General features: G+C 42.2%; 2 protein-coding genes across 2 annotated transcripts in view; both read right to left on the bottom strand.

The window, feature by feature from the left end:
- Positions 1 to 13,004, bottom strand: part of LOC140849250 (serine/threonine-protein kinase TAO1-like) — a 177,568-nt gene that overhangs the window by 127,426 nt on the left and 37,138 nt on the right.
- On the bottom strand, positions 17 to 9,530 carry LOC140849257 (transcription intermediary factor 1-alpha-like). Its single transcript, XM_073236247.1, is given in 8 exon segments — positions 17 to 6,574; positions 6,577 to 6,791; positions 6,793 to 7,005; positions 7,007 to 8,040; positions 8,143 to 8,666; positions 8,669 to 8,758; positions 8,761 to 9,494; positions 9,496 to 9,530. Coding segments are annotated over 8 exon segments (2,985 nt in total). The 3' UTR covers positions 17 to 6,434.

Genomic DNA, 13,004 nt, shown 5'->3' on the forward strand with positions numbered 1-13,004 from the left:
TTGTATATATACATTTTTGGTTTTAGTATGAACTTTTAAAAAATCTTAGTTTGATCAGGCCTTTCTCCAATCAAAAGTCTTCCAGAGTTTGATATCACCTATAAGACAACATATCATTTCTTAGCCTTACATTCGACTCCCTCGGCAGTTTGGTTTTGACCTTCTGGTCTCATTTCACACCATCTCCCATAAAAATACTGTATAAATAAAAGCCCCTGATCATGTCTCACCAAACTAAGGCAATAAAGAGAATATATGCTCAGGAATGGGACCTTTCTCTGTTTTTCTGTCTGGTCCTCAAACCAAATGTTCAAAGCCTTTATTTATAACCCAAGTTTTATCCTATGATATTCCCAGGGACACAGGAAGTCCTGACATCTCTTCTCCTCCTTTTTTTTTTTTTTCTGAGAGGGCATCTCTCATATTTATTGATCATATGGTTGTTAACAACATAAAATTCTGTATAGAGGACTCAATGCACAATCATTAATCAACCCCAAGCCTAATTCTCAACAGTCTCCAATCTTCTGAAGCATAACGAACAAGTTCTTACATGGTGAACAAGTTCTTACATAGTGAATAAGTTCTTACATGGTGAACAGTGCAAGGGCAGTCATATCACAGAAACTTTCGGTTTTGATCACGCATCATGAACTATAAACAATCAAGTCAGATATGATTATTCATTTGATTTTTATACTTGATTTATATGTGAATCCCACATTTCTCCCTTATTATTATTATTTATTTTTTTAATAAAATGCTGAAGTGGTAGGTAGATGCAAGATAAAGGTAGAAAACATAATTTAGTGCTGTAAGAGGGCAAATGTAGATGATCAGGTCTGTGCCTATAGACTAAGTATTAATCCAGGCTAGACAAGGCAACAAAACATCCACGGATGCAGAAGATTTCTCTCAAAACAGGGGGGGTGAGGTTCTAAGCCTCACCTCTGTGGATCCCCAATTTCTCACCTGTTGGCCCCCCTGCGACTGTGCCTGTCTTAGGTTGTTCCTCCCTTGAGGAATCTTACCCGTCTCTGGCTAACCAGTCATCTTCCGGGGCCATACAGGGAAATGTAAAGTTGGTAAGTGAGAGAGAAGCAATATTCTTTGAAAAGGTTAGCTTTTTACTTCTTTGCGGATTTATGCCCTGTGGCTTCTATGCCCAGCATTTGTCTTGCGGTATCTTTACCACTTGGAAGAATTATGATACTTGGTAATTTCTATATGAGGCATGAATTCTACTTAAGGGTTGTAATTAGGAAGGAAGAAGAAAAGCTATAGAAGTAGCAGATGGAAGAAAACATGGGAAGATTGATTATTTCTTTGACACATCTTCTTGTAGAGCAACATAAGCATGTATAGTCTTTAAACTACTAATTAAATTGCGGACACACATTAACATAATAGGAATACAGCTACATAACCAAAGCAGACCTACTCTCCTCCTCCTTAACAGACACTGCAGTGTAAATAATTCCAGGGTTGTTTCCTTGGTGTCAACTCTCTTTACCTCTACTAAGACTTAATTGCAAAGAAAAACAAAAGCCTACTACTGCTCCTTTATTGTACCTTCTATTTCTAATCTCAAACTCCCAGCACTTTCTTGTTTTGTGTATCCCCAACAGGTATAGTAGACATGAAATTCTACAGGTTGCCTGTAAATTATATAGAAGTAAGGCCAAGTATAAGGAAAATGATCAGTTGGGAGAGTTTTGTCCTTCTCAGCTACATAGCCAGACTAACTGATTAGAAAAACATCTGAGAAAGAAGACAGTTTACACTTTCATACAGTCTTACGCACCCTCGTCCCATAAAAGGTGAACACGGACAGGGATGTTTGTCCTTCTTACCATGCATTATTTTCATTACTCAAGAAACTTCACTGAAGGGTAAAGTCTGTAGGAATTTTGACTTTACAAGACATGCTACAGAATTCTGAGTGCTATTCTAATCAGCATCTCAATCTACAACTTAATGGTGTTTAAAAAATAGACCTTCTTTCCCCCAGTTCATGCAGAGTTAGTGATAATCATATGTTCTTAATTTGAGTTGCAGAATTTAGTTCTAAGCAAGACAACAATTTTGTAGTGTGCCCGTGAGATAAGATTCATCCAGAAATACTTAGAAATCAAATAACTGAAACAATAGAGGTTGCATCATGCACATTTACAGAAAGAAAAATACATGAAAAAGTCACCAGGGAGTACTAAAGATACCCTCAAATAATGAGGCTTAAAAGCCTAAGAAAATTTAAGGAGTAACAACAGAAGACCAATAGATGTTCAGAGACAAAGATAATTAGGCATTTTAAGTGGCTGTGTGGTATAACAGAAAGAGAATGTGATGTGGAGTCAGAAAGCCTTGGTTCAAATGTGGGCTCTGCCACTCACAAGCCACAGGCCCTGGGGCACTTCATCTCTAAGACGGTGAGACTTGGAGGGCTGAGACCAGCATGAGGCCAGTGAGGCACAGGTCTCAGGGGAACTTTGAAGAGGAGGCAAAGAAACTCACTAATCAAGATAAGTAATATTTGAATGCAGCTCTCAAAATTGAAATTAATGCCAAAAATAGCCATTTAGAACAAAATAAAATTTTTTATCATGACAGGATCCAATTCTGCACTTACTTGCACGACTTACACAGCTTGCCTCATCTTAATCCTGGCCCTGTCAGATCCTGCATGAATTTAAATCTTTAAAATATTGCATGAAATGTTATTTATTTTAATTGTGTTGTTTTTTTGGCACTCCCTTTAATTTTGTGCCTGGGGTGAGTGCCTCATGTGCCTCACCCTAGTCCCAGGGCTGCTCCTGATCTGACATTTCTCATTTGTGCAAACAGTAACATTGGAAACCAAAAAACACCATTTTCATGGGGTTGCTGTGAAGATCAAATGAGATACTTGCATATGTTAAGGTAAGGACTTTTTTTTTAGTATTATTATTATTTTAGGAAGAGTTGGAATAATCAATGAGGCTGAAAGATGGCATAACACAACTCCCAGAAAGCAGCTCTGGCCAGTTGTCCTACTTCTCTCTCCTATTCCGTGCCAGCTCTCTCTGGGCCCTTTAGTCTCCTACATGGTTCCGAAATGCCTTCAAGAACAGCCTGCTCTGTCCTGGGCCCCAAGCTGCACAGACAAGTGTTACCGAGTACAATGGATAAGGATGGGACCCAGCAGAGGACATACACAAGGCATCTTCCTGGCACATTAATTCTATCCATCTTTTTGAGAGGAACACACATGGAATAGAAAACCTAAAATAAACAGAAAAGCTAAGATTCAAAAAGAAACTTCAGTGACATTTCACATTTGTAGCAGGCCAAACTGGGCTATGCCTCAGACTTACTGGGAATGAGTTCCTCTCGTTTTTAGGGCTTACTCCAGGGAAAGATAGGGAAAGACTGAAGTCCTGGTCTTGGGGCATCCATCCCAGCCCTGGTTAGCTTGTCCATATGTTCATTTGACAAACATCCAGCCCACTGATTATGTGCCAGACACTGGAAATCTGGAGACAAAGTATAGCCCCTGTCTTCAAGAAGCTATCTATCTGGGCTATCAGAGTATCAGAAGAACTGTACATATGGTAGATGGAGGCTTTCATTCATTCAAAACATTCTCATTGGGTGACACTTGTTAGGCACTGTTCTAGGCACTGGGCAGAGAGCAGTGAATAAAACACAAACATTTCTCTGTACTGTAGAGCTCATATTTGAGAGGGATTCTTGGGTTAGTCCAAGACTAGTCTAGGAAAGCTCAGACTTCCTATCTCATTCCAGCGCATCAGCATGGTAGACCTAAAAAACCTAGTAGGAAATCAAACATGAAGCTACAAGTTTTCAATTTCTTCATAAGACGATCTGTTCCATGATCCAGTAGGGATAAATAGGCCCTCCAATATCTGAGAGAGAGGGCTCCTAGAATCATGATAGGGCCAAATGGACATCTCTGTACAGATCCTTGGGAAACTGCAACTAAGGTAATCATTTATTTTGGGCTACTCTGAATTTTCAAATACAAGTCTACGCTTCTTGAAGACCAATATCATCTCATCACTTATGTCTCTCTCTGCCCTCTTAGCCTGGGCACTTAATCAATACTTGATTTAATGCAGGATATGAACTGAATAATATTTTCTAAATAAGTTGTGTCAGCTGTAGATATCCTTCCCCTAGCCACCACATAATGAAGTCTGTGCCCGTGGATCAGAAGTAGGGTAGTTGCACATATGGAAGAAATGGTTAAGGCTGATGATCATATACATACAGTTCTAGTTCAAGAGCACAATGAAAATGTACTCATCCTCAACCTTTTCACAGAGGCAATAAAATGGTCAAAACACTGCCACAGTCATAAGATTATTAGTTGTCTTTATATAATGTCTAATACTTTTCAAAGCTCTTTCAAAATCACAATTTCATTTGATTCTTACATCAAAGCTATGAAGTAAATAGGGTGAGCAATACCATTTCAGGGATGAGAAAACAGATACCAAACAGGTCTCACCTACAGTCACATAGCTAACCAGTGAGTTTAGGAGAACAGCTGGACTCCCATCGTAATGCTCATTCCGTAACACCAGACTATGGAGATAGAAGCATTGGTTTCCCAAGTTTCAAAATGCCTGGCACACAGTAAGCTCGGACTGTCTTATTTATCTCTGTTACCCCAGCATCTAGAACAACACTTAAATGAATGAATGAACAATGAATGGATGAATGGTAATGAATGGAGGCATGAAGTAGTGGCAACGCTGAAAGAAGGCTTGACTCACACTGTAGCTTTACAGGCAGCAGCTTTCATAAAATGACATGAAACTGATTTCACAAATGCTTTTCAAAGGCTTCTAAATTGCTCTTTTTACTTCCTTACCTGATTAGCTTTAAACCAAAGGAGATGTTTTTCCCTGACCTATTTTCAAAGCTAATCTTTAAATCCCTAGGTTACAAAATCCTAAGGATGAAATATTTGTTCTGTGAAATAGTATAATGGTTCAGGCAAGAAAAACTTTAAGAGTGTAAGTATACTGATTAAATTCCCAGGATTCAAGATACTGAAAGTTATATTAAAATGCCTTAAGTGAGATGAGTCTCTATTGAAGATAGTTGAGCTGCCAGTATTTCAAAAGTTACTCAAATCATAAACCCAATTACATGAGAAGAGTAACAGCAGAGCGCAGAAGCCAAACTGAAAAAGTAAAAATCAGATGCTTCCTTTAACAATAAAGGCTTTATGATACTGGATCGTGATTGAATTTGAATACTTAAGTGCAGTTTTCTGATTGAAAACAAGAAGTTTAGCATTTCCAATCTTCTGAACTTCACCACTTTTCCGTTCCCGCCATAAATGAATGAAGCTGGGGTTCAGCTTGCATAAACTTGCTCTGCACAACATCCAGCACAATAGTCATTGTCAATAAATGTTAAACAACACATTTGGATAATTCCACAGGTAATTCTACAAATTTGGATAATTCCATGTCCTGCAAGTAAGGACATGATTCTGTGATGACTACTGAGTACGTTGATTGACTCACCAAACAGTGATTTTTCTCCCCTTCTTCACTGAAGTGTACACATCAGGCTTTCTCTGCTAGAGCTATCCAACTCTTTTCTCTGCAGGCTTCACTCAACACATTGTGCCTCTTTGTATACATGGAATAAGATCATTTCTCTACAGAGAACAGAGCCATGTTTGTCTTAAAATCTGTGCTATAGGATACTGGGGATTTAAAGAATTAACCCACGATAAAATTGGAAGAAAAATAAAAATAAAAATAAGAATAGGAAGGGACTCCCCTAGATCTAAATCCTCATTTTAGAGCAAACTCAAGCCCAGAGAGGAAGAATGAATGATCCCTGGTTCAACATCCAACTGGGGGAGTCAGCAAGACTACAATCCAGATGGGTGGGGGTGCACAAAAGTGCAGTCACATGTGTATATAAAATATATATTTAGCCCCAATAAATCAAAGTAACCTGTCCCGAACTGCAATCATCCTTTTGCTACATACAGTGCTATTTCGGTGGAGTACTGCCACTCAGATGACTTCATCTCTAATTTTCTCCTTTTGGTTCTATTTTAAAGAACACATTTTCACATTGAACTATAACACCAGTAACTTAGCCTAAGGAATCAGACTCTCCCGATAATCAGACATTATCAGACACTACCTCCACTACCTCCACCACAGTCTGACTCATCACAGAGCTATCTCCTCCCATATTCCTTGATTTGAAAGCTAAACCCAAGAGTAGTGTAGTTAGGATGCATTCCAGCTCTGGCTTTGATGCTCCTTTGGGCCCATAGAAAAGTCAAAGAATCTTCCTAAAACATTTTTTTTTTCTTTGTAATGATGTTAAATTACTCACAAAATGTTTATTAAAAACAAAACAAAAATCTAAAAACCAGCACACGCCAATGGTGCTGCTTATTTAAGCAACTGGCGTTCCTCTATGCTTTTGAGGCGTTTCTTCCGGGGCTGTACAAAGTCATCATCTGTATCATCACTAAATTTATTATCTTCTGATTCATTCCTGAATTCTAGTTTAGGAAACCTTTTTTCTGGTAAAGGTTCTTGAGGAGTTCTTCAAAATAGTTTTCAAGTTTTATGCCAGCGTTGGCTACTTCTGAATCAGGCTCATTGAATTCAGCACAATTTTGAAAGATCAATCTAAAGTCAGCTACAAAATCTTCAGGGTTTGTGTACATAGAAAAATCTTCTTGTAGTCTTTTCTTGATGGTTGACAAGTCCATTGGATTTTTAATTATTTTGTAATAATCAGGCAGTTAGAGGAACCGGATCTTGAAAAGCCAGGCTCATTTCATGGCAGTAAAGAAATAAAAGTAGGCGCTCACACTTCCTTATATCTATTGGTGTTAATTTAACAAGGACTTCTGGTTTCTTTTTTTCTGAGTTGTGACTGGGAGCATCACAATCATATTCAACTTCTGGTTTAGATAAGTCTCGGCAGAAAGTGCAGATTCATTCTCCACTTGGTGGGTGCATGACAAGAAAGATGGAATACTTTGGGACACTTATCACAGCACAGGAGCTCCCCTCCATTCTGACAAACTGCACAACAGTCCTCATTGGGGTCGTCTTCTTTCTTTGTCTCTCCAACATGAAGCGGTGACTTCTGGGAGGCATCCAGCCACTCAGACTTTGCATATGAGGAATTTTCCTGGTGACGTCCAGGTTGATCTCCTGTGCTATCAGGAGCATCTGATCTTAGCACAGACTCCTCAGAAGCAGAGCTCTGACTGCTATTTAATAGCAGGGAGGTAAGTATGCTTCTTGGATAATTGGTATTTTGAGGCCTAGATTCTTCATCTGATTCTTGTTTCACTACAACAACAGGAAAATCATAATTTTCAGGTGGTCCACTGTTTTCTTGTTTTATTTGGATTGGCTCCAACATGACCACTGGGACTTTGTGTGTAGAATCGGCTCCCGTTGGTTTGCTGGAAGAGCCAGAGCTTCCTCTGCTCCCCACACTGGAGGCACTAGGTGAACGTATTGGTGGGTGTACACTAGTCATAGTAACAGGTCCTGCAAGGCCTGGAGATGGTACTGATGAATTTGGTGACTGGACGGTTCTGTTTGAGGGTGGTCTTGGCTGGCCATGATCTATACTAGGATCTTTCTTCACAATATTGTCCAGCATAATAGTACTTGAACAGTCAATATCTGGAAGAGAAGGAAGATTGTAAGAACCTCCCACTGGTGAGCTCAAATCAATCATAGGTGAACCAAAACCTTTGCCATCGTGTCCTACTGCACTAGTAATAGTGGGACTGGAAGGAGTAGAGGATATGCTGCTGGCAGTTGACGGGGCAGCCTGCCCACTGCTGATCTGCCACTGTTTTATGGCTTGTTGAGCCAAGAAAGCCATCTGCAGAGGGTTGGGCTTTATTGCTTGTCGTGGCACATTCTGGTTTGGTGGATATCTCAGCTGTTGAGGATGAGGAGGAAGAACTGGTCCATTAGGTTTGGGGCTGTGATTTTGAAAATTTATCAGATGTGGAGGGGTTTGCTGATGAGAGATGGAAGGTTGCTGGATGGGCCCCTGCACTCTAGGGTTTGGTAAACCCACAGGTGCTGGCCTCCGTTGCACCCGTTGCCTCTGAGCCATTACCTGTTGCTGCATATGCTGGAGTCGTAACTGAGCTAGGCTGATCTGTGTTGGAAACTTGGATAACTGCTTTGAAGATAAACCACCTGGTGGCTGTGAATTCTGTTCCACGACAGGGTTCTGCTTAGGCATTTGTAGCTGACTCTCTTTATCTTCGATTACTAAAGAACCTAAATTGATAATATTTTGAGCCCAGAAACTAGGATCACAGTGAAACTGGATGGTATTGTTGGTCACTGGGGAAGCATCACACCTTGCTCAAAGGAGGTGCCGTAGTCGGTATGTAATCAGTCGCTTGCTGTACAGTAATGCTGTACTACTGCCGCTGGAAACGGCCTATTTGGAAAAATGCATTACATGTTCCAGCTGTTTAGAGAGCCCAGCCACTTCCTGTTGCTGTTGCATGAGTTTCATGCGATGGTCCTTTGCAAGGCTCTCAAGCTGATGCAACAGAGCTTTTCCTTTTTTATTTATTTCTACCATCAATGTAAATATAGCAACTTTAATATCCTGTTTCACCTGCTTTGATTTTGATTTACTTCAATTATCCTGTTTTGCATCTGATTTCCTGTGAATTTTATGTATTTTGTTTTTTCCATCAGTTTTGTGATTAGGGTATGATCACTTTCTGATTCTGAAAAGCTTCTTCTATAAATTGGTATCTATGCTCTTTATGTTCTAATAACTGGCAGTCTCCACATGTCAGTTTGTCACATGTTTCACAGTAAAGCTTCAGCTGCTCCTTATGAAAAGGGCAGAACACTGGTCGCTGACTAGTCATACCAACTGCCTCTGGAGATACTTCCTCTTTCTGTCTCACGGTGTGATCTTTTGTGAACTTCACCCTTTGGTGAGCTCGGATGCATGTCTTGCAGAGCCATTCAACACACTCGACACAAAACCCATTAGTTTCTGCATTGTCCTCACAGCTTGTACACACCTGATTAGACTTTTCAACTGTACTGCTGGGAACCTCAGTAGTGTCTTTCACAAAAAAATTATCTATGATGTGTCTCTCTGCACAGTCTTGGCTGCAAACTGGACATCGAATGACTCCAACTTGGGTGGCGAACGGCGAGGAGCCGCTGACCAGCGAGCCGGTGGCGGGGACGGGCGGCGGGGTCTCGGCCGAGCCCAGCATGGGCGCCGGCAGCAGGAGGTAGCGCCGGGGCGCGGGCAGGCAACGCTGGCAGAAGGAGTGCAGACAGGGCAGCAGCTTGGGCGCTCGGCTCTGGATGTTCTGGTGGCACACGGCGCAAGGGTCCAACAGGTTGAGCCGGGCCGCCTCGCCTCCGCGCTCCGAGTCCGGGCCCTGCCGACTCTCGGCCTCGTTCTCCCCGCTCGGCGCTGTCGGGGGCCGCCGTCGCCGCCTTCTCCACAGCCACCTCCATTGTCCTGTCCCGGTCCCCGCGTGCCGCCGCCTGCCGCCGCCCCCGCCCCCGACGACCTCCTCCTCCTCCTCCTCCCAGGCAGCTCGGGTGACCCGAGGGAGGAGGGGGGAGGCAGCGCCGGGCCGAGGAAGCCTTCTCAGGCCCCGGCGATCCGCCTCCCGGGTGGCGCGGCCGGAAGAACGGTGTCTGTCAGCGGCGACCGGCTGCGCCTCGTGAGCTTCGCCAACCGCCGTGGCGCTCGTCAAATCCACACAGCCCGAATCCACTAACCTCCCAGCCTTCCTCTGGGGGTACCCGGCCGGCTCAGGCCCCGCCCCCACCCTCCCTCTCCCAACAACTAAAACATTTTTAAAAGAAATACTGATTGAGCAACTTGCAGAGCAAATATTCTGTATCTGCTGCTGAACTAGACACTTTACATATGGTATGACAATTCATTTTCTAAAAGTGACAGGTACTCTGGGAAGTTTATGATCTTACCAGATCCTATTAACAACCAGAAGGATGGTATAATTATTTTTCCTATTTCACAAAGAAGGAAACCAAGGCTTAATTAGTTCTTACATTATCTTTCCTATTTTACAGTATAGGATCCTGAGGTTAAAGAAGCCTTACCGAACATATACACAATGGAATACTATTCAGCCATAAGAAACAAATCCTACCATTTGCAACAACATGGATGGAGCTAGAGGGTATTATGCTCAGTGAAATAAGCCAGGCGGAGAAAGACAAGTACCAAATGATTTCCCTCATTTGTGGAGTAAAACAACGAAGCAAAACTGAAGGAAGGAAATAGAAGCAGACTCACAGACTCCAAGAAGGGGCTAGTGGTTACCAAAGGGGAGGAGTGAGGGAGGGCAGGTGGGGAGGGAGGGAGAATGGGATTGAGAGGTACCATGATTAGTGCAGATGGTGTGTTTGGGGTCACCAGGAGAACAGTGTAGCACAGAGAAGGCAGGTAGTGACTCTGTGGCATCTTACTACACTGACGGATGGGGCCTGTAATGGGGTATGGGGGTGGGACTAGATAATAAGGGTGAATGCAGTAACCACATTGTTTTTCCTGTGAAACCTTCACAAGATTGTATATCAATGATACCTTAATTAATCAATCAATCAATCAATTAATTAAAGAAGCCTTACGGAGGATCTGCTTAACACAACCAGCTGACTGGCTAGGAGTGGCAGGGCCAGGATTTAAACCAATATCTAGATAACTCCAAAGTCTGCCACAGTGGACACCGTGAGGTGCCTTACAGATGGTTCCTCAAGAATGGAACAGCTGGGAGTGCTGCAGGCACAAAGTCTGCTGCTCTCAGCACCTCTGGGGTCTGCTTTAGTTAAAGAAAGCTGCCTTGTCCAAGATCATGTTCCTTCCTGGGGTGCCTGGAATCCAATGGCTGGTCAATGAGGTATAAATGGCCCTCATGTCATTATATAAAGCAAAACAAGTAATTCCCCAATTTTACACAGAATGCCCTATCTCCTTACCTTAAACAAAACTTTGTTCTTCCTGGAGGCCCTGCTTCCTTCTGTCTGGAGGTTACCTGTTTTTCCCACTTTCTAGGCCAACAGGGCCAGGAAAAAAGAGAGATGAGTGGGGTGAGTGGCGGTATTCCCTTGGATAAAATCATATAATCATGCTGATAGTCACTAGCACAAAACTAGTTTTCAACACCAACTGGGCTTTCAGGCTCACCTATTCTTCCTTTTGTCTATTACAAGCCAGCCCTTATTTCCATTTCTCAGATTTTTCTAAAACTCACCACTCTCTTCAATACAGCTGTTAGTCCCTGCTTTGCTTTCTTCTTTCAGTGCACAAATTTATCTCTTTTTTCACAGAAAAGAATGTCCATCAACTATGATCTTCAACTTCCTGCCCTAATACTATAAAATTATGTACATCTACACCTACCCTTGTTGCATTCCTCCAGTCTCAAAGGACTGCCCTTGACCCTACGCCCTGCTCTCTCTAACTGGCAGCTACTGCATGAATCTTACCTTCTTATTCTTCTCTCTTCAACCTCTTTCATTTTACTGGCTGCTCTGGTTAGTAAAGCATTTACTTATTTTCTATCCCCCAAAACCAACAGCACCGCCACCACCACCAAACCGTCTCATCCTTGTGTTCTTCTCCAGCTATTCTCCACTTCCTTGGCCGTATCAACTCTGTCTACTTTCTTACTTTTCATTCATTTACTTATTGATACCTGGCTTTGCCCGGCCTGCCTAAAGTCATCGCTGACTTCTCATCTAGCCCTATCTTACTTAACTGGTTGTTTGCATCTGATACCAAAGATTAGCCCCTACTTGAAACTACTATTTTGTTTGTGGGACAACATCTTGGTTCTCCTGGAACTTCTTGGATCATTCTTCTCCATTTCTTTTATGGGCTCACTCTTCTTTGAGCACCTTTTAAATAGCAGGGTACTCCCAGGGTTCATCCTCAGTCCTCTTATCTTTATTACTGAGCATTCTTGTCCTAGGAAGCTTACCCATTAGTAATTTCAACTATTCTCTTTGTGACAATGACTGCCAAATCTTTATTTGCAGCTTAAATCTCCCATAAGTTTGACTTGCATACCCTTCCTTATATTCTCCTTAGTTCGTTTCTACTGGTATTGGTGTCTACCTACCTAACTTAGAAACCTAACAGTCTTCCTTCACTTTGCCCTTTCTCCCCACAATCAGTAACTAAGTATTGCCCTTTTTAACTTCTAAATGCTTTTTAACCCCCTAAATATTTCTTGAACCTATTTTCTCTAGCCCCTCCCCATCATCACAGTGCTAATTTAGGCCCTTATTGTCCTTGCCTGAACTACTGCAATGGCCACCTAACTGGTCTTCCTGGTTCAAGCTTTAATATCTTCAAGTCCACTTTCCCACAGTCAACTGAAGGGTCTGTCTAAAACTCATATACGATTGGATTGCTCCATCCAATGCTACCTATAATAACAAAAACACCAAATGACCTGTATGCAACATACCTTTACTTGGCATGATTCAAACTTTGCCAGTCTCTCTGGCTACATCAATCACTACTCCCTATCTCCAGCTTTATGCTCAGCAACACCTAAGGACTCATAATTTCTCATGCACATCATGCTACTTCCTGACTTTACTTCAGGTCACACTGCTGTCCCTTCTGCCCAGAACATCCCCATTCTTTCTCCCCCTACCTGGCTAACCCTCTCTCATTCAAGACTCAGTTCACTTGTCATATTGAGGATGTCTTCCTTGATGCCAAAAGGATTAGGTGTCTCGCCTGTGTTCCTGTGATACCAGTACATATCGCTGCCATCATAATTCTACATTGCTTCAAAATGGTTTGTTTATGTGTCTATCTCCTTGTTTTGGCAACAAAACTTGGTAGCTTAAAACAAGAGTCACTTATTTTGCTCAGGAACCATCAATTTGGGCAGGGTTCAGTGAGAATGGCTAGTCTCTGCTCCATGCGGTATCAGCCAGGGC

The sequence above is a fragment of the Manis javanica genome, chromosome 4 (genome assembly GCF_040802235.1).
Source record: "Manis javanica isolate MJ-LG chromosome 4, MJ_LKY, whole genome shotgun sequence".
Classification (NCBI taxonomy): Eukaryota; Metazoa; Chordata; class Mammalia; order Pholidota; family Manidae; genus Manis; species Manis javanica.